The sequence below is a fragment of the Micromesistius poutassou genome, assembly GCF_964030765.1.
Source record: "Micromesistius poutassou genome assembly, chromosome: 8".
NCBI lineage: Eukaryota > Metazoa > Chordata > Actinopteri > Gadiformes > Gadidae > Micromesistius > Micromesistius poutassou.
This window is the reverse complement of record NC_140278.1, coordinates 8,591,646-8,615,806: the sequence shown is the minus strand read 5'-3', so window position 1 is coordinate 8,615,806 and position 24,161 is coordinate 8,591,646. Positions and strand designations below refer to the sequence as shown.

Sequence of the window (24,161 nt, the reverse complement as noted above, 5' to 3'; positions counted from 1 at the left end):
GTAGTCCCAGAGTTTTTTGTGCACCTTTTTCTGAAGGAAGGGGGGGGGGGGGTATGATTATGCTTTATAATAATTTGTTTATTTTCTTTGTAGATGCACCCGCTCTAGCCATGCTTAGTGGGATGCTTGCTTTGGATTGCAAAATCTGCATAGCGTCCGCCTTGTTTTTGAATAGAACAGCGAATATAAATAAACTACCAAATTAGGCACATAAAAAGCGGTACTGCAGTGTTTGTGTTTCAGTTAACGGACCATAAACAAAAAGCGCCAAACACCAGTGATATGAAGCTCCATAGAACAAGCTATATGGGTTCGGTTTATTCCAAACCAACCGTGTATTTGAAGAATGTTTTCGGCTAATGAGTCCACGATGTTGCGGCGTTAAGTTCCTCTTCTAGCCAGCAGATGGCACATGTGGTTGCCAATCCTTGTTCCAAATCCATGAATTTTCTCTCCAGCTTTTCATAGCAACCAGAGCAGAAAAATTAAGTCAGGCGGGGAGAGGAAGCCACATTAAATCTGTGTTTCTGCACAACTGGGCCTGTGTCTCTGTGTCTGGTCTTAGGGATGGAAGAGCCTATCTTTCTAAACAACACAAACTACACTTCAAATAGATGTCCCATTGTTTCCTACTGCTCTTACACATTGTATGTACAAGAAAAAACACAATTTAAGACGAAGCCATTTATCTCATGTATGTTATTGGTGATTGCACGGTTGTACACGGTCTAGCCTTGCAAGGATGTTGTAGTTTTACACTAACCATGCTGAGTTTTTACCTTTGTTCCGTTCAGATCACATGTTGGTAAGGTAATAATAGCTACTCTAGCCTGGTAGGGATTTTTCAGCATGTGAAAAGCCTGGATTCCTCTTTGCAATCTCTGTACATTAGGGGGTGTGTCAGGGTGAATGTTAAATTGTATTCCGATGTTTGTACATGTGATCAAGTATGCCTCCTCGCTGCTACTTCCTGCTTTTTTCCATTAAGCCCCCTAGAGGTGTGTGTGTGTGTGTGTGTGTGTGTGTGTGTGTGTGTGTGTGTGTGTGTGTGTGTGTGTGTGTGTGTGTGTGTGTGTGTGTGTGTGTGTGTGTGTGTGTGTGTGTGTGTGTGTGTGTGTGTGTGCGCGCGCGCGACTGTGCGTACGGGCGTGCGCGATTGCGCGCATGAGAGAGAGTAGATGGAGGAAATTCAAGACTAAAAACTTAAAACTACCGTAATCCCACATATATTTGGAATTATCAGTAATAACATTTTAAAAACATGTTCAATCTTAAGTATAAAATATGTGTTTCGCTCTTCATGGCAGGCTACAAATACTTTCTCATTCCAACCCCCCTCATTCAGTTGTAGCATGAACAAACTCGTGTATTTATAGTTTTTTCGGTGAGGAGGTGGACTCTAATATGACAATACCGCGTATTTAAATGAGTGAATGCAGCCTTGGTTTCTATATTCCGCTCTCTGCGAGAATCGGGTTGTGTTTTTACAGCTAGTTCAATGTGAGCGGCTGAGAAGCTGCGCCCATCCCCCACACTCACTAGAGGAGTGTTCTGCTTCCCCGGCTGCCGCTCGGAGTGAGAGACAGACAGAGGGGGTGGGTAGCAGAGAATGTACACGGGTAGTCTCGTTGGCTGCAAGGCGTCCTTCTGTTCTGAAAACCCTATCTTAGTTTTGGTTGCCTACACTAGGAATCTGGGTTGATAGAAGTAAAAAAAAACATTGTATTCGTGTCGATTTTGTACCAGACCATGAAGGTGAATAGGCGTGATGTGTTTCACCATGTCCTTTACCAGTGGGGAATAATGTAATGCGTTAAAAATAGGGGTATACATTATCATTAAATGAACTCGCATAGCTTCAATCAGTAAGTGGGTATTTCACCCTGCAGTTTGAATCACAAGAAGCAAGATGCTCTTATGTGTCGTTCAAAGTATAAATAGTACAAAACTAATAGCACATACTGAAATACAAATATTTAAGAACAATATGTACTATGAATGAGGGTAGCATAGCCTGCAATCACTAACAAAATACCCTACGGTATACATTCAGACAGAAATATTTGTGTTATGCAAATATGTACGCTGCTAGTGAAATACAAAGTTATGTTAAACTTAGATTGCTTTATGGGGGGAAAATATTCCACAGAAAAGATAAGCTACACCATGATACACTACAAGGAGAAATCCACTCCGCTGAAGAATCCACTCCTTGTTTTACCGCCGCCTGTGCGCCTCAGTAAGATGGCTGTCTGTAGCCTCGTGCTGCTGCTCCCCGCCTCGACCCGCTCACAGTCACACAACTCAGTCACACAACTCCACTACACTTTCTGTCGGGTTTTACGCATTGTATGGACCCTGACTCATTAAACTAAGCGACTACGGAATACGACGCTCGAATGGTACCCGGATTCGATCCGGTGCAGAGGTGGGAATGAATCGGCACCGGGATGCGTGGTTCTAAGCTATTATTTCTATTCAATGGTAGCTTTTGATTGTGCCTGACTCGAGAGAGAGGGGGAGAGAGGGAGAGAGTATCATGGCCGCTCAGGTCGCCACTCTCAACACTAGCCCGCCTTCAGAACTAAAAAAGCCGGATCGAGAACCAAAAGAGGAGTCGGTACCGGGGGAAAAACAGACGGATAAGAAACCCTCGGGATTAGACAGCGGATCACCGGGACGGGGAGACCTGCAGGACGGGGCCGACGGAGGAAATGCAGGGGGAGGAGGGGAACCTGAGATGAAGAACGGGAATGGGAACCCGCCCAGGCCTAATAATAATCAGAATGATTCTATCGGACCGGATGGGAATAACCACCCTGGTATGGTTCATCACCACGGGTCCGCTTTCCCTCCACCTTCGTACGGATACAGTCAGCACTACGGTCGGGCCCCTTTTCATCAACATGGCGGACAACAAAGCCCTGGCATGGCAGCTGCTGCAGGTCCGGTCGTGCAGTCGAGCAACATGATCGACCCATATCAACCCAACTCGCACGACCATGGATTTTCTAGCCATCAGTTCAACAATTACAGCCCCTTCCCAAACAGAACTCCCTATCCCGGCCAAGGATACGGCATGAACTCCCCACGCAATACCCAGGCACCGACAGCTGGGGGACAGCCAGCTAAGCAACAACCAGCGGGAGGACCCACAGCAATGGCTGGATCTTACAATAATCAGAGATATAATATGGGAAACCCTCAGCCCACATCCACCCCGACACTTAACAAACTCCTAACATCCCCCAGTTCTACCCGGGGGTACCCCAACTACCCGCCCGGTGACTACAGCGGTCCAGAAGGCGCTACTAAGGGACCAGCAGACATGGGCAGCAGCGGTCCGTATGGAGGCAGCAACCCGGCCTGGCAACAAAGAGCCCATCACCCGTCGCCTATGAGTCCGGGAAGTGCCGGGCCACCGCTTGGCAGAAACCAGGTAAACACTAACATGCTGTGGACCCAGACTTGTGTTCTTACGGTCTCATGTACTGTAGCTGGTTCTCAACACAGCAGGCCAGCCATTGTCTATTGGTAGTTCGCAAAGACTCTAAAATGGCTGCCTCTCATTTTTTTCCCTTTACACCAGTCTATCAAAGTGCTCTTTTACATTTATTTGTAAGCGAATTCAGGGACCCGAGGATGTAACTCAACGTAGATATCGGCTGTAAATCGGGTGAAACAGCGTCCAGGTAGCAGAAGGCCCGGCTTTAAAGGGTGTAGGTGTAAATACACTGTAGGGCAACGTCTTGTTTTTCCGCGATCGGTTGCACGTACGCACACACAAAACAAATTGAAATTGAACGCGTTTTCCCCTTTACATGTGAGTATAGACGATACACTCGGCCTGAACACGGAGCTTTAGTCTTTGCGCTTAACTGTAAAATGAAACCTTGTGTTTAACTTTTATTAATACAAGTATGAAGGGGCTAGATGCTAGATATGTTGCAGTTGTGTGGATTGGTTGAGTAGTGCATGACATGTCGAATCAGTCCTCGGAATTAAGAAAGATGGAATATCTGGTGCGGATAAACATAAAATAAATACAACCTTATAACAAAAAAGGAGGATGAAAATGTGTAAATAATGGTGTAGACGTTGTATTTTGTAGAAGTTGCGTACCCCCCCACACATTGCACAGAGCCTGTGTAAACGGTGGCCTAAACGAGATGAGTAAGTGACTGCAGTGTGCGTATTGCTTTGCTCTGGGATTTGAATTGTGGAGGTAAAAATCCTTCTGTCAAAGCCAGGAGACAGTTGGTCTTGGGTTGACATGCGAGCTGAGATGTGATTGGCTCGGCATCCGGAGCTCATGGCCATTAATAATTACATGTGGTTTAACGCCACGGTGGCTGATGTGGAAACAGCATTAATTCCTCAGAAGGTCCAACATATAGTCATGCTCACTCCTATTCTTGATAATCTTTCCCCATACCCCTCTTTCCCATACATATTTTCTCTATTGGCACAATTGAGTTCAGAGTCTTGATATTATTAATGTTATATATAAATATATATAAACCAAAGAACGTGTGTGATCTGTCAAATGTATCTAATCCAATCTGTCAACTGAATATTAATTATACTTTTAACACCCAATCACAAGCATTCACAGCCACAATACTATTATATCTCACATGTTGTGACCTGATGTGTTAAATATGCATTGTATGTGAAGACCCAAAGAGATTAATCAAAGATACTTAATACATATTTAATTCATAATTAGAATACAAATTGCCATGGCTAATTGGGAATTTCTATTTAAAATGAATTTTAAACTGCACTTCTACATTTTTAATACCCCTTGATATATTCACAATAAAGACAACGTTGTCTTTGAACGCTTTATTCGTTTACAGTAACAAGCATATTGTAGGCGCTCTTTTGTCTAGACGCCACCACCGAAGGCAAATGAGAGCAGCCCTGCTTGCGAGGCAGAGGTTGAGTGTTGCTGTGTCTGGCATGCCACAGAAGTTTTACTATGTGGCTGCAAATAATTCCCCCCCTAGCCCTCCCCCCAAGCCAATCAGAACACAGTCCACCATCTCTCACCAGCCAAGGGAGTTTCCTCTCTGTCTTATGCAGATTAGCCATGTGCTCTTCTTATTTATTTCATTTTATTATCTTGGATCTGGCAAATGTCACGTAGGAGGACTTTGTGCACTATTTGTAAAGGGCATTATTCAGCAGGGGAGCCTCTCACCTCCTAAGCATAACGCACAGGTGGGAACAGCTCCATGTCTAATGCTCCAAAGAAATGGTTAGACTGGTGAAGTTATAATTTCTTATTCACCGTAGGCCACCCAGGATTGTATAGATATATACAATAAAATGAAATTATCGTGAATTGAAGACCCCATTACTTATAAGTGTGTCCCTCAGGTGTGCTGATATATGATTGTAGCATACATCGTTTCCTGAATGGCTGTTGATGGCCCCGCTATGACTTCTTCGCTGTCAGGTCTGCGCCTCTCTGCTCTGGTGTCATTCATTCAGAGCCAAAACTACAGTCTCCTTACAGGCGGGAAAAAAATCCAAAGACAATCTTGGACTAAGATCAAAACAGGATCCCAGCTGGGATATGTTTAGGAGTGGGCAAGCTGCCCTCTACTCTAAAGTAGCATTATGTGTTTATAGAGCTCTGTTGAGGACTTAAACTATGGCAATGTAAACCCCAGAGAAACACTATGGGCATGGGAAATGTAAAAAACAAACAATGTCTTGTCCAATGTTGAAGCATGGTTACGACTGCCAATGTTTTGCTTTTGTTAAAGGAAGACTCAAATCAGTGCTACGGTTGTTGTGAAAATCAATTGCATGCATTTTGTGATGACGTGTATGTCTGTATGATGTCTCTGCAGCCTCCTGGGCCCATGGACCCCATGGGGAAGATGCGAGGCCAACCGTACGGAGCAGGAAGTCCCTACTCCCAGCAGCCTCAGCAGGGACCCCCCACCGGGCCCCAGCAGGGACCAGGCTACCCAGGCCAGGCATACGGCCCCCCGGGTCCACAAAGATACCCAGTGGGGATGCAGGGACGTGCTCCCGCGGGTATGGGGGGCATGCCTTACGGCCCACAGGTGAGACTGTTCTCTCCCATCCTGCTCACCTCTGCTTTCTGTCTCAGTCCGGGTTAAGTGCTGGGCTAATTCTCTCTGTCTCTCCTGTTCTGCTCAGATGGGATCCTATGGCCAACAGGGACCAGGAGGTTATGGGCCTCAGTCCCAGGCCCAGTACTACGGCCAGCCTGGCCAGGCCCCTCACCCTGGCCAGCAGCAGACGCCCTACGCCCAGCCCCCCTCTGGGCAGCAAGGTGGGCAGACGCCTTACCCGGGGCAGCCCCACCCGGCGCCCTCATCCGCTGCCCATAGCCAGGGGGCACCACCCTATCAGCAGCCTCACATGCCCCCCCAGGGCCAGGGGCCGCCGCCGGGCGCGTCCCAGGGGCCACCGCAGACACCGTATTCCCAAGCTTCCGCACCTCAGTCTGGCCAGTCCCCTTACCCCCAGCAGCAGGGGCCTCCCAGCCAGGCGCCCTCCGGCCTGCCCCCTTCGCAGGCCGGCTCTCAGGCTCCGGCAGGGCCCCAGAGCCAGTCCAACTACCCGGGGGCCACGCAGGGGCCGCAGCAGCAGCAGCAGCAGCAGCAGCAGCAGCAGCCCTCCCAGCAGCAGCAGTCCTCCTCCCAGCAGCAGCAGGCCACCAGTCAGCCCTCACAGCAGCCCCCAGGACATGGGCCCCAACACCCACCCCAGGGCCCGCCAGGAGCGTACCCCCAAAACCCTGCGGCTGCTCCTCCTCCTACACAACAGCAACAGCAGCAGCAGCAGCAGCAGCAGCAGCAACAGCAGCAGCAGCAAGCACAACAGTCTCCTTACCAGCGGTTTCCCCCTCAACAACAGCCCCAACAGGTACGCCAATCCTTAGTCGTTCTCATTCTCTCACTCTCTCTCGGATGCCAGTGTGTAGGTGTTCACCTCAGAGTGTGTCTCAGTTGTTTTTCGTTCGGGGGGAGGACGCTCTGTTAGCTCCTGAAGCCCCAACATCACCCGAAAAACCAGAACCAGCCTTCCAGTCGATTCAGCCCTCTTGGGGTTTCTGCTGTGAGGACTTTAGCATGACCTTTTGTTTTTTTTCTTCTTCCTCAAATGTTTTTTTTTTTTATTAAATGCCAAATTGTCACAAGCTTTTTTCTAATTTATTTTTTACATTTCATAGAAAAACGTAAAATGACTATTTTGCAATGACTGCTATTATGTCTATATCTTAAAATATCTATAGCGATGCAAAAAAACAAAGTACTGGGGCAGACCTAAAAATAAAAGACAAAAAACACACAGAATTAGAATCATGTTCTCCATTGAGACGCAGGCTGGTTATTATCCTATAACCATGAAGGAAATGGGGCTTTTGTCTATGGTTAAGTGTAGTCTACCTTTTATTGAGAGTCAGGGCAATTCAAAGAGGAATTACGTTGAATGCAGGAAAAGCATTAATTGTCTCAGTGGCTGTACATAATCAAAGTGCGTCTTGGCCATAATTAGTCTTGTGCACAGCATTTCCAGAGTCACGGCATGTATGAATTCAGATCACTTGGAAAACTACCCAATTCCTAGTAAATAAATAAAACGCTTTAATATTCTAAACTTCCCCCCCTAATTTCTTTGATAAGGATAAAAGAGGGGCTGTGCTGTGGTAACACAGAGAGCCTCTCCTTACGCCGTCCCCCGTGGGACGTTTGTCAACGTCAAGAGATTAATAACGTCATGATCCCGTTTGAATTGTGCCATGAATTACAGATATCACGTTTTAAGAAATCCAAAGTAAATGTTGTCGTCAAGTAACATATAGTTTTGTGTGAAACCTCTCGCTGGACTACATCTCTCGTCTCGCAAATGATCCGTCCTGATGTGTTTTATCCAGCGACTACTATCCTTTTATCCATAGACGACCACGACCAGTTGCTTGTGTGACTAAATCCCGGTACAAGACACCCGGGCATCGTGTAAATGTTAGCTTCAGTGCCTCTGGGTAGCCTGTTGAGAAAGTCATGACGTCGCTAACGCAACTTTTGTGTTTGTGTTGTCTTTTTAATTACATATTTTCACAGACTTATATGTCCACAGTTTTGTGGTCCACCGTTAGGGGAGGCACCCGGGCCCTCTATTGATGCAGTGTAACCCCTTAACCAATATTTGTATTTGTATTTTATTTCCCCTGTTTTTCGCTGCGTTTTGGTGTCAACATAATAAGAGTACACCATGTTGTCTGAGGCTCAGAGAGAAGCTCTGTGTAAACAACTAGTAAATTGGAGCCGTATTCTGAAGTGTGTGTGTGTGTGTGTGTGTGTGTGTGTGTGTGTGTGTGTGTGTGTGTGTGTGTGTGTGTGTGTGTGTGTGTGTGTGTGTGTGTGTGTGTGTGTGTGTGTGTGTGTGTGTGTGTGTGTGTTAGTCTTGGTCACATGGCAAGGCTACCGCTGCACGCTGACTCAGCTTACATCCTACAAACCTTGGTAACCATGACAACCCTCTAGCACTAATGTTGCACTCTTCATAGTTATTTATTTATTTAGTGTATTGAAGGATAAATAAGGACAGATTTGTCTGTGGGCTCGGGTGAGTTTTCCTCGGTTCCTGAGCTTGCCTGCTTTGAAAGGACTTCCAATAAAACTCCTTCTGAATTGAAAAATAAAAAGAAGTCAGTTTGTCAGTTGCCAAGTCAAAAATAGGAAGGGGATTAAAAAGTTTGACTGACAAATTACTTACATTCTACATATCAGGTCAGGTCCAGAAACCCCAAAGCACAGCGTTTAGAGTCGTCTATGCTTGCATCTTAATATGCCAAAAACACTGTAGATGTAATTCAAATTTCACCCCTGACTGTAACAATTGTAAACATTTATGATGTCAGTATTTCTGACTTGTGTGGATTTAAAAAATGCAGCCTTGTTAAGTGTGCTCTCCGTCGCTTGTGTCCAGGATCTGTCGGGCTCCTTAGACGACCTGCCCGTGGGCACCGAGGCCGCCATGAGCCCCGGCGTGAGCACTCCCGGGGTGAGCACCCCTGGGGTGAGCACCCCGGGCGTGTCCAGCAGCCAGGGGGACCAGAGCAACCCACCCTTCTCGCCCCACACCTCCCCCCACCTGCCGGGAATCCGCGGGCCTTCGCCATCGCCGGCCGGGTCGCCAGCCAGTGCCGGCGCCGGCCGCAGCGGGCCGCTGTCTCCCGCCAACATGCCAGGTAGGCCCGCCTCACTTCCTGTACCCCTGGGTCCCTCCCACCCCCCCCCCCCCCGTTGCTCAGACACTGCAGCGGACTGAGTAGTTGTGTAGATGCAGAGGAGAGGAAGGTTCTAGTTGAGGGGGGAACCGACTTTTTCTATTACTTTTTCTGCTACATTGTTTTCAGTAAATATGTTTTTTGTTTTGCGCGCCTTTGATCAATGTTCATGATTGTTTTTAGGCTTTTAATTATGAAACCATCAAAGCGCTTGGATTGTCTAGTACCTTTTTTTATTTTTTTATTTGCCGTTTAAAGTCCAAACACGCATGCAACTATTCTGGGTAACACTCTTATAACTCTGCACCGAGACCTGAATCTGTGTTCGTTAGGCAGATATTTAAACGCACGCTAATTGCAACTCTGCTCCAGCTGGATAGACTTATTCAGAATCGAACCAATTACAACCCATGTATTACTCCAGTGCGCTAGTTCCCCATGTATTACTCAAGGGCCTTCATTTGTAAGCTGAAGGATTTATTCTGGTTATGTTGTAAAAACCACATCAGCTTCACCACGTTTTGTTTGTTCACCGACTGCAAGTTTTCTTCAAGTCATTTCTATAGCACCTTTCAAACACCGAAGCCATTCTTCCATTTTTCTCCAAAGAACATTAAGAGACTGTCATTTTAAAGTAATGTAAAGGTTAGGCAAAGAAGGTAAAATGAGAAACACCACTGCAGACAAGTATATAGACATGGAGGCAGACATCAGAGCTTATGTTTTTTCAGATCCAAGGTGCATAAAAACTATTGAAGCTTCACAGAAACCATTGAAATCTCATCCAAAGCTTCTAAACCTGCCAGCAATGATAATTGCTAGTAATGATGTCCAAAACTACTGGGCTCCGTTCCCCCATACTCACCTGTACATAAACTCCCATACTCACCTGTACATAAACTCCCATACTCACCTGTACATAAACTCCTATGCTCAGGGACCCAGATGCCCCCCAGGCCATCAAGTGTGCAGTCAGACGGCAGCCTGCACCCCTCCATGAGCCAGTCCCCCATGGCCCAGGAACGAGGTACACCCCCATAACGTGCAGATGTCTGCAGATGTTGAGATGACCATGTGCTCTTTGTTGCCATGTTGGAAATTTAAACATTTAAAAAATGTTGAATCTCTAACGAGTGGGTAACCTAGTGGGTTTTTAGCATTTAATCGATTATCAATGTTGTCAGACTTGCAAATTGTTAATGGCATTTTTTCCAAGAGGCAAAGGTGGAGATTTGAACACCCTGTTGATGTATTGCTCTGAGTTTACTTGTGTTGCTTAGCGCCAGCCGCTCACCTCCGCCGTCATTGGTCCATCAGGGTTCATGCAGCGGAACCCTCAGATGCCCCCGTATGGTTCCCCCCAGTCCGCCTCCTCTCTGTCGCCACGCCAACCCTCCGGAGGACAGATGCATGCTGGGATGGGTCCCTATCAGCAGAACAACTCCATGGGTGGCTACGGGCCCCAAGGGGGACAATATGGACCCCAAGGTGAGGCGTGTGTGTGTGTGTGTGTGTGTGTGTGTGTGTGTGTGTGTGTGTGTGTGTGTGTGTGTGTGTGTGTGTGTGTGTGTGTGTGTGTGTGTGTGTGTGTGTGTGTGTGTGTGTGTGCGATATACACCCACACACAAAAAGAATAAATAATCTATGTTATGCTATCTATTTTATCACTGCAATCACACAATTCTTCTGTAAGTGGAAATAAATAATTTTTAACAGCTGAGAAAATATTTACTTTTGAATTGCTCAATTTATCAAGTTCCCTCCAGCGGTGAGGAAATGGTTCCCCCCCCCCACGTCCCGCTAGGAGCCAAACCTATGGGATACGTTTGTTCCTCTGACAGGAATTGCATTCTGTAGCTCGTTCCCTCCCTCTCTCTGGTGCGGCTATTAATAGTGGTGGAGCAGAGAGTCAGCTGACGTAGCGGAGCCCAGACCGTGACGGAGGTTCGGAGCTCACAGCATAGCTCTGCTGCACGCTGTAGGAACAGATAATTTGCTCCTCACACTGTTCATCCAGATGCCCTCCCTATCTGGGGCTCATACCAGCCTCACCATATGTGCATTTGAGCGCAAACTTCTTTTTCCCCCTCCTCCTAGCCTTGACGTTTGCACTCAAGTTAAAGCTAGGGTAAACAAATCGGAGAAAACCAAGAGTAAGCTCGATTTTTGAATGTATCCAACTGAAAAAATCCCAACCCTCCCTTCAGGCCTCCCGCCAAAGCCACTCCCCCAAAACACATGACTAGCTCGCTAGCTTTAGCAATAGGTCTGCCTAGCCTTGTGGGAGGCTCCAGTTATTAGCATGAGTGCATGGGCAGTGCATGAAGGTAGCCAGGTAGGTAGGTAGACAGGAAGGCTATATAACATATATAAGTGTTTGAACAGGCTGATATAAGGCCTGCAATATCCACATATAACATAGCATTTTATTCATAGATTTTTGGATGTAAAGTGAACTTCATCTAATATGACCAAAAAGTCTTCTAAAGTACATTTCCTCACCTAGCTTAAATGACTCAATTTCCTCTCAAATGTATTGTTGTTAATTTTGCCTCAAAGAAATATATAAATCATAACCATCTCACCATCTGTGTTTCCTCAGGTTACCCCCGGCAACCCGGCTACAGCAACATGCCTAACGCCAACTACCAGGGGCCGGGCGGCGGGCCCATGAACCCCATGGCCGCCCAGGCCGGAGGGCCACCCTACACGGGGATGCCTCCCGGTCGCATGCCCCCCGGGCAGATGGGCGTGCGCCCCTACGGCCCCAACATGGGCCCCAACATGGGCCCCAACATGCCCCCTAACATGGGCAACATGCCCCCTAACATGGGCAACATGCCTCCTAACATGGGCAACATGCCCCCCCAGGTGGCCTCAGGGATGTGCCCCCCGCCGGGCCTGAACAGGAAGGCCCCCGACGGCGTGGCCATGCAGCACGCCGCCTCCAACTCCATGCACAACAGGTGGGCCCACAGCAGAACCTCAGAACCAGTCCTCAAAGCAAGCAAGGCAAAGCAACGTATGATAGGACAGACGATCATGATGCCCGTTACTCACTTCTACTAGGTTTAAAAAAACAAAAACAGTATGATTGTGCCCCTCCTTTTATCAAAATGTATTTTTAAGGATGCTGTTAGATTTCTGAGGAAAATAAAACGATGGAGGGCTATTGCGTTTAGTGGCTCATATCTGCGGAAGCTTTTCCTCTGGATGATAGAGCAATGGCACTCTGCTTCACTGCTCCCTCTTCATTGTTAGCGGAAGTTCTAATGGCAGGTGTGATGGCAGCGGCGAGCAGGTTGAAAGAAGACCTCCACCACTGTAGTTCACAATTTATTCATTCAGAAGATGCAGTCAAGCAGGTTGAAAGAACTACTCCACCACTGTAGTTAACACTATTCATTCAGAAGATGCAGTAAAGCAGATTGAAAAGTACTCCACCACTCTAGTCTACACTGTTTTCATTCAGAAGATGCAGTCAAGCAGGTTGATAGAAGTACTCCACCACTGTAGTTAACACTGTATTCATGGAGAAAATACAGTAAAGAAAAAACCATTGACTTGGTTTGACCAAATTGTCCTTCCTTCACAGGATGCCTGGCTACCCCAACATGCCCCCAGGTATGATGGGCTCCGGCCCTCCATACGGCCCCCCCATGAACAACATGTCCGGCATGATGAACCCCCAGGGGGGCTCCCCTTACCCCATGGGCCCCAATATATCCAACAATTCCACTGGCAAGTTCAACTCCCATGTGCAAGCCACCGTTTCAAGTATTAGATATCAATAAAGAGTACCAGGTTTCTGTTCTAGTAAAACTAAGATGACTGTAAACCTCCTGTGTGTGTGTGTGTCTCCAGGTATGGCCCCTAGTCCAGAGATGAACAACAAGATGAACAACAAAGTGGATGGAAGCGTGACCCCTAAACCAGAGCCCAAATCCAAGGTAATCCAGCCCTGTTGAGCCTGTCTTCCCCCCGTAAGGCCAACTCTCAATGACGTGGACGTTTCCAAGGGTTCTCTCTCACTGACCCGCCCTCGATTTTCCCTCCCCACTGCGTGACCGAACAGAAGTCCAACTCGTCCACGACCACCAACGAGAAGATCACGCGTCTGTATGAGCTGGGCCCGGAGCCCGAGAGGAAGATGTGGGTGGACCACTATCTGGCCTTCATCGACGACAAGGGCATGGGCATGACCAACCTGCCCGCCGTCGGCCGCAAACCGCTGGACCTCTTCCGCCTCTACATGTCGGTCAAGGAGATCGGCGGCATGGCGCAGGTATGATGTCCGCGGCACACCGTGTCGGTGGCGTCCCCTCAGCATCCCCTTAGCTTGTCCTTTCATCGGTTTCTGTGTGTGATGATGACTAAGACTACATTCAAGACCACGCAGAACTCTGGGGGGCAAGTACAGCTAAGACTTGTTAAAAGGAATTGAACGGCTGTACAACTCTGTTATATAATCTCAGAGCTCCAAATTGACGTCAGTTCCGACATCAAACACGGTGAACTTTGTCGTTAATGGGAATTCAATTATTCTAAAGATGTTTGTTGATGATCAAACAGTAATTTGGAGGGTTATTATGCAAATTGTGTTTATCGTTTATGTTTTGCTCTGATTATAGCCATAGGGGGAATTGTGAACGGCTATTTCACAGATTAAATTAGTTAGCCAGCATTTGTCTCCTCTCTTCTTAGTATGTTTCCAAAAGAAGCATAAATTGCCACTGTATGTGTCAGCAATGTAAGTAAACTTTGGGCATCCACGTTTCCCGCTTGAGTGCACTCCGGGTGAAACGAGGAACGCATCAGTGTTACAAGTCAGAATATCTGAGGTCAAAGTTCCGAGTTGTCTTGTATGCGGAATAACATCTGTTGTGGTCGTCTCTCCCCCCCCCTCCCCCATCAGGTCAATAAGAGCAAGAAGTGGCGTGAGCTGGCCACCACACTCAACGTGGGCACGTCCAGCAGCGCGGCCAGCTCCCTGAAGAAGCAGTACATGCAGTGTCTGTTTGCCTTTGAGTGCAAGGTGGAGCGTGGGGAGGAGCCCCCGCCTGAGATCTTCAACGACAACAAGAAGAACCAGGCCCCCAAGGTCCAGCCCCCGTCTCCTGGTGAGTCCCCCGAGCCCCCCCCTCCCCCTCTCCCCCCTTCATACAATGTGAAGTTGAAGCTTATTATATTATTAAAAACCCCCACACACACGCGCCCAGAACCCCCTCTCGTCTTTCCTGTGCCGTCCTGCTCCCTGTGCCGTGTTTCCTTGTTATTAAAGCCGTGTATCCTATCTGTCTTCCCCTCCTTCCTCCTTCTTTATTTCCAAACTGAAGCGTCCCTCTGCTCCACAGCCGGGTCGGGGTCTCTCCAGGGCCCTCAGACCCCCCAGTCCACCAGCAGCTCCATGGCCGAGGGGGGAGACCTGAAGCCCCCCACCCCGGCCTCCACCCCCCACAGTCAGATGCCCCCCCTCCCTCCCGGGGCGAGGTGAGTCCCGTGCTGCGTCATCAAAACATTCTCTCAGTGTCCTTTGTCCCCACATCGTCAGCCTAAATGTGTTCCAGATTTAAAGACGCACCAGTGTTTAAAACCAACTACGCTCTTTTGTTCCTCTGTCTCCCTCTTCCTCCCTCTGGGTGGAACGCCTCATCTGCATTCCTCCCCGTCGCCCCTTCCTCTTCCACCCGGAGCAGTGTCAGCCTGCAGGATCCCTTCGCTGAAGGTAGCGATCCGGCCTTTCCCCGGAGGAACTTGACCCCCAACTCGGGCTATCAGTCCGGCATGAGCACGCCGGAGATACAGGGCCGCATGGGCCCCTACGAGCCCAGCAAGGACCCCTTTGGGGCCATGCGCAAGGGTACGTGTGCACGTGGGTCTGGGTTTGGGTGTGTTTGGATTGGGATAATGGTGTTCCAAGTTGGCTATGTTGCACCAGTAGGATACGGTTAGGGTGAACAAGTAGGTGGGCTGTTGCTTTCTGGTTTAATGTTCCCTTGGACTGGCAAAGGGAGATGTACATGAATGTATTTCATCCCACTGTATTATTGATATGACCCTGGTCTATTGTCCAGCTGTGAGGAACAGCCTTGCTTTCTCTTTAAACCACCTATAGATTGTGATTGAGCGTATGGGTTTGAACTTGTGTGTGCAGTGAGTGAACAGTTCCTGCCCGCGAGCCAGCCCCCGAGCGGCGGAGCGGGGGAGCCGCCTCAACCTCAGCCTCAGCAGCAGCAGCAGCAGCAGCAGCAGCCTCCGTTCAACAGAGGGCCCCCAGGGGCCATGGGGAACATGCCAATGGGGCCCAGGCAGCAGTACCCCTACGGGCCCGGATATGACAGGAGGTGAGGATGGGTTCCTAACATGGAGGGGCATGGATCTCTTAGAGTAGAGCAGGATTGCAAATGCAACCCATGCAGCCGTCCCTGTAGCTCTTAAGGTCTGTGGTGCTGTGGGAGGGATGTGGAGACTGAGGCCTGATATTAATACCGTACTGATGTTAATTACATAGTGCCGATTTACATCGAAAGACTAACTTCAACTCCTATGCAGTTCATTAATACAAGCAGACACACACTAAAATAGATTATTTACTGTTTGTCCTACTAAAATAACTTTGATAACGGTTAAAGGAACCAAAAAGGCAAACACAGGTATCATTTAGATTTTTCTTTAACCTGGATTTGTCAACAAAATATAAGATCAGTGTGCCTCGTCTAAATTAGTCACGCCGCTGTCTCATAGGAAGCGACGCATCGCAAATAAGATTTTGGCGCGTGGAACTGAAAATATCTGTGTGGCAATTGACCAAAATATATTTACTGCTGCATAACCAGTAACACGCATCAGAGGAAAACTATGAATGTTTATTTATTAAGTAAAACAAGAGGCGCTCTTTAAGAATACACTAGGGACCCCAGCAACACTAAGAGGGGGAAATACAATCCGTCGTATTGACTCTAAATAAATAAAGCGGTTAGGATGCAGTAAACGTAGCCCCTGAGTTTAGTGGATAATAATCTGAAGAAGAGTCATTTAGTTGTAAACCCCAACATGATGCGGTACCAGAGGCAGTGTTACACCAGTAAACCCACCGTAGTGGGGTAGCAGAGGCAGTGTTACACCAGTAAATCCACCGTAATGGGGTAGCAGAGGCAGTGTTACACCAGTAAACCCACAGTAGTGGGGTACCAGAGGCAGTGTTACACCAGTAAACCGTAGTGTGGTAGCAGAGGCAGTGTTATACCAGTAAACCATAGTGGTAGCAGAGGCAGTGTTATACCAGTAAACCATAGTGGTAGCAGAGGCTAGTAAACCGTAGTGGGAGAAGATTTTCAAATGTTTTCTGGAAAATCTCCAATGATGATTCTTCAGTGGTAACGACCTATGGTTTGCTTTAGTCTTACACTTGTTGGATTCTTTCTAATTTCTTGGCAGAGTGAGCCACGCATCAGTGATGTGTTGAGTACACTACAGGGGGAAAAGCCCCGTAAGCCAATAAGTGTATTAAAGTGAAGCCCTTTAAAACAATGTTCTCTAACCTGCCCGGGGGGGGGGCTGCGGTCAAACGCTCCCATCGACGCTTGGCTATCGGACGTAGCATCTGGACACCCTTTTCCGCCGTTCAGCCGTCTGTTAGCAGCCCATGCTGTGACCGTCCACCTCTGGCTGGCTGCTCCCTCACTCATTCATTCTTTGTTGTGTGTGTGTGTGTGTGTGTTCCCAGACCAGAGCAAGGGATCGGCCCAGAGGGCAGCATGGGCCCCAGCGGCCCCCAGCCAAACCCCATGATGCCCGCCAACGCTGAGGCCGGGATGTACTCCCCAAACCGCTTCCCGCAGCAGCAGCAGCCACGGTCAGTCCGATCCCATAATCATGGGAGGGTGCAGAGGCGTTTGATTTGAATGTGCCGGTGGGTTGATCGCAGGGGATTCCCTGCGGGGCCACGAGGTAAAGTGGGAAAGGCTTCAGGGAGCAGGTGGAGTTTATATTTGATTTAATCATAAGTTGTTTTCTTTTTACGATTGGCACTCAGAGGTAAAGGCGTGGAGGAATGTACACTCTCGCATGAGCGCTCGGCGTAATTTCTTACACTGCCTTCCGCCATGTTGCTTTTACTGTTTTACAATATTTAAACCGCAATCTACGAGAACCAAATGAACCTCAGGAGAAATGGCAAACATTTCTTATTTGAAAATGTCAATAGCCGTTTTAATATCTAATATTATTAGTTTTCCTATTAAAGAATAAGGGGAGCCATAATGTGTGACCGGGCCTGGATTGGGGAAAATGACAAAAATGCTCGAAGCACATTCTAGGATCCAGCGAGCCAGATTGAGTTTGATGAAACCATATTTATATGCATTTGAATTTGTCAAATTCAGTCAGCAAGAAAATGCAATAAACCAGTCATCTAGAGTCCCACACAGACTGTAAGGCTAGATTCAGGCTTGGTATATTTATACATGAAGCTAGCAGATAGCAAAAACAGGTAATGTCTCTCATTGTGGTTTTAGGACAAAGGTTCATATTTGTGTGTTTTTGTAACATTTGGTTTAGCAGGGATTCCACTTTTTTTCTAGGTAGTGGCAATTAACATTTGAATGGACAAACTAATAGCCCTGAATGTGTTTGCAGGCATGATTCCTATGGTAATCAGTATCCTGGCCAGGCAACGCCCCCTAGTGGCTCATACCCCAATCCGCAGCCCGGAATGTACCCACAGCAACAACAGGTAAAGGTGCCCTCCCATCTCCCCCATATTGTACACTGGCATCAAGGGGAACCATCCCTGATACCATGAAGACATTGATGAAATCAAATTGATTTATTAATGAAATCAAATCAACTAAATGTGGCGGTATGGTGACTGCTCCCCACGTCCAAAATGTATGCATTTGCGTAAACGTTGGACCTGATTGGTTGACCCGGCTGTCTGTGCACCTGGTTCTGCATAGAGCTACAAGCGGCCCGTGGAAGGGGGGTACCCGCCAGCCAAGCGGCACGAGGGAGAATACAGCGGGCCCTTCCCGGGGGGACAGCAGCCCGCCCAGCAGCAGCCAGGAGGCTCCTCGGTTCCCCCCGCTGGCCAGCCCGAGTCCTACAGCCAGTACGGCGGCAGCGGCGCCCCGGGGCCCTACTCCGGCCCCGACCGCCGGCCGCCGGGCCCCGCCGCCCAGTTCCCCTTCGGCTTCGGCCGGGAGCGCATGCAGGCGGCGGCGGGCCCCACGGCACAACCCAACATGCCCCCGCAGATGATGCAGCCGGGCGGCCCCGAGGGGCCCCAGGCGGGCATGTGGCAGGGACGGGGGGACATGAACTACCAGAACTTCCCCAACCGGCAGGGCGGCCCGGGCGGCTCTGGCCCCGGCTACCCGGCCATGAACCGCTCGGAGGAGATGATGACGCCCGAGCAGCGCATGAACCACGAGGGCCAGTGGGGCGGTCAGATGGGGCCCCGGCAGCCGCCGTACGGGCCCGGGGGCGCGGGGCCACCCATGTCCCGCTCGCTGCAGCCCAACTACCAGGCCCCGCAGGGCGTCCAGAACCACATTCCACACATTCCAGCGGCCTCCAGCCCGGCCTCGGTGCCCCGCCCCCTGGAGAGCCGGACCTCGCCCAGTAAATCCCCCTACGTGCACGGAGGGATCAAGATGCAGAAGGCCGGCCCGCCCGTGCCCGCGTCCCACATAGTGCCCCCCTCGGTGCAGTCGCCCCTGATCCGGCGAGACATGCCTTTCCCGCCGGGCTCCGTGGAGGCCACTCACCCCATCCTGAAGCCCCGGCGGAGGCTCACCATGAAGGACATCGGTATGAGCCCCACATCTAAACACTCCTCTTGTTAACTTCCCTGTTTATAATTGACTTGTTTACTTATATTTTGGTTTGGTTTGATCAATCCCCCTCCCTGTTTTTGGCATAGCTTGTTTTATGTTTTATCCCCGTTATCCCCAAGTATCCCCATTAGCTTACGCCATAGCAGTTTGTCAGAGAGCATCTCTGTATGAAAAGCTCCACAAACCCTCAAGGCGTTCTCTGTCTGTCACCAGGGAGCCCCGAGGCCTGGCGGGTCATGATGTCCCTGAAGTCCGGTCTGCTGGCTGAGAGCACTTGGGCCCTGGACACCATCAACATCCTGTTGTATGACGACAACAGCATCTCCACCTTTAACCTCGCTACGGTAAGGCCAGGGCCATGATGAGCCTGCAGCCATGATGATGAAGTGGCAGGTGGCCAAATGGTAAAGGGTTAGGATTCGAAGCAGACCTAAAGGACAAGAGAGGCAGCTTAGACAAATGTCCAAGTAAATTTTTTTTTAAAGAGGGCTGCCCTGAAGCATTTTTATTGATCTTATATTTGGGGCCAGTTCTTTATTATTACACGTGCAACATTTACATGAGTTTGTTGTACTCAGTTGTGCATGAGGATTTATTTATAAATATTTATACTTTAATAATTATTATAATAATTATAACAATTACTATAATAATTATAATTTATATTTTAACCGTTTAACTGGTTGTGCTAATCTGTCAAATGACGTCTGTAAACGGCCACAAGAGAATAGAGAAACGTTGGGGAGATGGCGTCTTAACGTAGTTAAGAGTTAAAAGAGGTTAAGAACTGACGAGGTGGATGAGAAGGCGTGCTAACGCTCTAATGAACGCCTCCCCCTGCTCTCCGTGTGCTCCAGCTACCCGGAATGCTGGAGTTGGTGGTGGAGTATTTCCGACGCTGTCTCATCGAGATCTTCGGCATCCTGCGTGAGTACGAGGTGGGCGACCCCGGCCAGCGGACCCTGATCGACCCCGACGCCCTGAGCCGGGACTGGGCCGGGGCGGAGGAGGACGAGGACCCCCGGGGGGCCGAGGACATGGAGCAGGACGAGGACGAGGAGGAGGAGGAGGAGGAGGAGGAAGAAGAGGTGGTGTTGGTGGCGGCGGGGGAAAGAAAAGAGGGTGGGCCGGTCCGCATCAAAGAGGAGCCGGGAGAGCAGGAGCCGGCGGAGCAGAAGCCGGCGGAGCAGAAGCCGGACGCCGCGCCGCAGAACGGCGAGAAGACGGAGAACGGGGAGGAGGATGCGGCGGCGGCGGCGGCGGCGGAGGAGAAGAAGGAGCAGGCGCCCCTCCCTCCCAGCCAGCAGAGGCCCAAGCAGGCCAGCAAGTTCGACAAGCTCCCCGTCAAGGTGGTGCGGAAGAGGGATCCGTTCGTGGCGGGCCGCACCGGGCGCCGCAGCGCGGTGCAGGAGTTCGACAGCGGCCTCCTCCACTGGAGCGCCGGCGGCGGCGACTCGACGGAGCACATCCAGACTCACCTGGAGCCCCGGCGCGGCTTCATGGACCCGCGGCAGCGCGTCCCCGAGTCCGGCCCCCGGCGGAAGCTCCCCGCCCCCGCCGCCGCGGAGACCGTCGCCTCCCCGTCCGAGTCGGAGAAGGAGAAGGCGAAGGAGCAGGACAAAGAAGAGCGGGAGGAGGATGAACCCCCCGCCGAGAAGGACGCCGCCGACAAGCCGAGGGAGGACAAGAAGAGCAACGGCGAGGAGCAGCGGCGGCGGCAGCAGCAGCTGGAGGACGACGAGCAGGAGGAGGAGATCCGCTCGCTGGGCGTGGGCCTGATCCGGAAGAGTGCGAGCGGTGCCACCATCCTGGAGGACGAGCCCCACAGCAAGGACGAGGGCCCGCTGGTCACACTGGCCAACTGGCAGGACTCCCTGGCCCGCCGCTGCGTCTGCGTGTCCAACATCGTGCGCAGCCTCTCCTTCGTGCCGGGCAACGACCACGAGATGTCCCGGCACCCGGGGCTGCTGCTGCTGCTGGGCCGCCTGGTGCTGCTGCACCACCGGCACCCCGAGCGCAAGCAGGCGCCGCTGACCTACGAGAAGGACGAGGAGTCGGACGAGGGCGTGGGCCAGCGGGACGAGTGGTGGTGGGACTGCCTGGAGCTGCTGCGGGAGAACACGCTGGTGACGCTGGCCAACATCTCGGGCCAGCTCGACCTCTCCCTCTACCCCGAGAGCATCTGCCTGCCCCTGCTGGACGGCCTGCTCCACTGGGCCGTGTGCCCCTCGGCCGAGGCCCAGGACCCCTTCCCCACGCTGGGGCCCCACAGCGCCCTGTCGCCCCAGAGACTGGTCCTGGAGACGCTCAGCAAGCTGAGCATCCAAGACAACAACGTGGACCTCATCCTGGCCACGCCCCCCTTCCGCCGGCTGGAGAAGCTCTACGCCATCCTGGTGCGGCTGATCGGCGACCGCAAGGTGGCGGTGTGCCGCGAGATGGCGGTGGTGCTGCTGGCCAACCTGGCCCAGGGGGACGGCATGGCGGCGCGTGCCATCGCCGTGCAGAAGGGCAGCGTGGGCAACCTGCTGGGCTTCCTGGAGGACAGCCTGGCCGCCACCCAGCTGCAACAGAGCCAGAGCTCCCTGCTGCACCTGCAGGGGATGCACTTCGAGCCCACCAGCCCAGACATGATGCGGCGGGCGGCCCGCGCCCTGCACGCCTTAGCCAAGGTGGAGGAGAACCACTCAGAGTTCACGTTGTACGAGTCGCGACTCCTCGACCTCTCCGTCTCGCCGCTCATGAACTCGCTGGTGTCCCACGTCATCTGTGATGTACTCTTTCTGATTGGCCAGTCATGACAGCTGTAGGGAGCTGTGGCTCCACCTTTTTTTCCGTGGGGGAGGGAGGGGGAAGAGGGGAGAGTGGGGGGAAGAGAGGAGAGTGGGGGGGGAGGGTTGGACAGCCCTGTCCGGTCTCTCCTGGGTAAACCTGGCTTGTATGTTTGAAAAGGGGGTCGGGGAAAGCTCAAATGACTGTTTTTAATTTATGCAAAACCCTTCAGATTCCATTTTCGAGACCCCCATCCCCTCCTCTCCGCCCGTCCTTGCTCCAGTGACATGGGGGGGGGGGGCGGGGTCCAGTGAGGGGCAGCCCATGGACACTACTACACTACCGACCAGATGAGACAGCAGGGCACCGCGGTCGGGAGATGGCTCTGCACTCGGAGGAGGGAGGGAGGGTGGGTGGCGGAGGGGCCGGTGGGGGGAGAAAGTCGGGAGGTACTTTTTAATAAAGATAAATAAAATTAAGTACATAGCTGAAAAACAAAAACTGTAACCAAAGTTGCTGTCTCGTTTACAGTAAGTTTGGGAGACACGGTTGTGCCCTAGCTCCCCATCCCCCCCCCCCCCCCCCCCCACCGTGGGGTCGCTAGAGGTGAGCAGGGGCAGAGTCAGAACAAGTGGCCTCCTGGTTAAGAGCTGCCGTAACGGGGATGACTTCTCCCCCCAGGACAGCAGCAGACACCCCCCCCCCCCTCTCTCGCTGTCCATCCCCATCTTCACCAGGACGGCCTGTGCAGCGTGCAGTAGATTGTAGGACATTTTCTGTACCGTACTGCTCTGAGTGTAAAACACACACACACACACACACACACACACACACACACACACACACACACACACACACACACACACACACACACACACACACACACACACACACACACACAGAAGCTGACACATGTGGCTGTTCCTAGAGTTCCATGGTCATTTTAGTTGTTATTTTTTTGTTGAAAGAGAAATAAAAAAAGAGAAACAACGGCTTTCTTCCCCAAAGTATCGAGAACCTACAACACCCTGACCTCCTCTCTTTCATCCCTTGATTGTATGAATCCCCGTAGGAGAAGAAATCACCTCCGTAGGACTTGGTTTTCAACTTCAGATACAGCGTTGCTGTGGTGTATATATGATGTTGTACATTACACTTCCCCCTTTTCTTGGTGTCTGTCTCCTGTCTGTGTCACTATTCTCACCGTTGTTGTGGGTGAGGGATTGAGGCTGACAAACGAAAGGACCCTGGTTCATATTCACCAGGCCCGTCGGAACACACCCCCCTTCTGCTCTCTCACTATAGTACAGAAGAAAGCTCTCATCTCCCGGTACAACAGAAATAAACTCCAGATGAAGTACACATTTGACAATTCTTTTCTCCTGTAATATGGATTCTGCATATTTGTATTTCAGACTATGTAGCTAAGACATCATGTAAATTCCTCCCTTTTCCTTTTTTGGCTCAATGAATATCATTTATTCAGTATGAAATCTTTATACTATATGTTCCACGTGGTAAGAATAAATGTACATTAAATCTTCGTAAGCTGTTTACTGGTTTCGTTTCTCTGCATGTGATATGTCTTGTGTTGCGCACACAAATAAATTTGGTTAGAACCGTGGGTGCTTCTGCAGTTGTATGGGCACATTCTCAAATTGGTCTAAAAAATAAAAAGGCTCAGGGATGGTAATGACAGAGTGAACTGTGGGCCCCAGATTAAAACTATTTTAAATGTGTTTTATATATATTTTTATTAAATCAACTTACAAATATACATGGACAATTCTACAGCACCTTATTCGGACTCCTAGAAACAGATGAATACCACCAGGCAAAAACATAAATGCAGATAATACTGGGTAATACAATTTTACCAAATTGAATATCACAAAATATATTCATATTTTATTGCTAAAAGTCATTAGCTGAAGTAACTCAGACTTATTTTAACATATACAACTTTTTATTAAAATGTTTTCAAAACAAATGCTTCTTTAAACGAGTGAACATTAGTCCTTTATTATAAGGAATTTGTTCTGCGGTCAATGGCAACGAAGAGGACTAAAAGGTTGCCGGGAGACTCGGATTCGTGAAATTGCTCAAACATAAATCAGCAAGTTTAATGGAGAGAGACAATTAATTACTAATACAAAATTAATGTGACCCCAAAATAAATTTGGTCGAAGCAACTTGAAAGACATTTGGTTTGTCCGATTACTTTTATTTTGAAGTTCGAGTTGGAAAAGAACCGGAAGTGAACATTTCAATTG

At 49.9% G+C, this 24,161-nt stretch overlaps 1 protein-coding gene across 2 annotated transcripts; it reads left to right on the top strand.

The window, feature by feature from the left end:
* The first annotated feature begins 2,302 nt into the window (after positions 1-2,302).
* Positions 2,303-23,410, top strand: arid1aa (AT-rich interaction domain 1Aa). Of its 2 annotated transcripts, none has more exons than XM_084472092.1 (19): positions 2,303-3,439; positions 5,865-6,083; positions 6,181-6,912; positions 8,980-9,241; positions 10,218-10,307; positions 10,598-10,768; positions 11,883-12,246; positions 12,876-13,021; positions 13,145-13,230; positions 13,356-13,565; positions 14,196-14,400; positions 14,635-14,770; positions 14,977-15,140; positions 15,435-15,624; positions 17,007-17,135; positions 17,918-18,014; positions 18,238-19,090; positions 19,330-19,460; positions 19,974-23,410. In XM_084472092.1, exons 1-19 carry the CDS (start codon positions 2,540-2,542, stop codon positions 21,915-21,917), a joined length of 7,029 nt encoding a protein of 2,342 aa, XP_084328218.1. In that variant the 5' UTR covers positions 2,303-2,539; the 3' UTR covers positions 21,918-23,410. The 2 variants fall into 2 exon arrangements, with proteins under 2 accessions (XP_084328218.1, XP_084328217.1); XM_084472091.1 differs by having other exon boundaries at positions 14,617-14,770.
* The last annotated feature ends 751 nt before the right edge of the window (positions 23,411-24,161 follow it).

Coding starts and splice junctions, on each gene's coding strand:
- arid1aa (XM_084472091.1), top strand. CDS start 2,540: ATGGCCGCTCAGGTCGCCACTCTCAACACTAGCCCGCCTTCAGAACTA. Junction 10,308..10,597: donor CCCCATGGCCCAGGAACGAG/GTACACCCCCAT, acceptor TTGGTCCATCAG/GGTTCATGCAGCGGAACCCT. Junction 19,461..19,973: donor CCACCTTTAACCTCGCTACG/GTAAGGCCAGGG, acceptor CGTGTGCTCCAG/CTACCCGGAATGCTGGAGTT.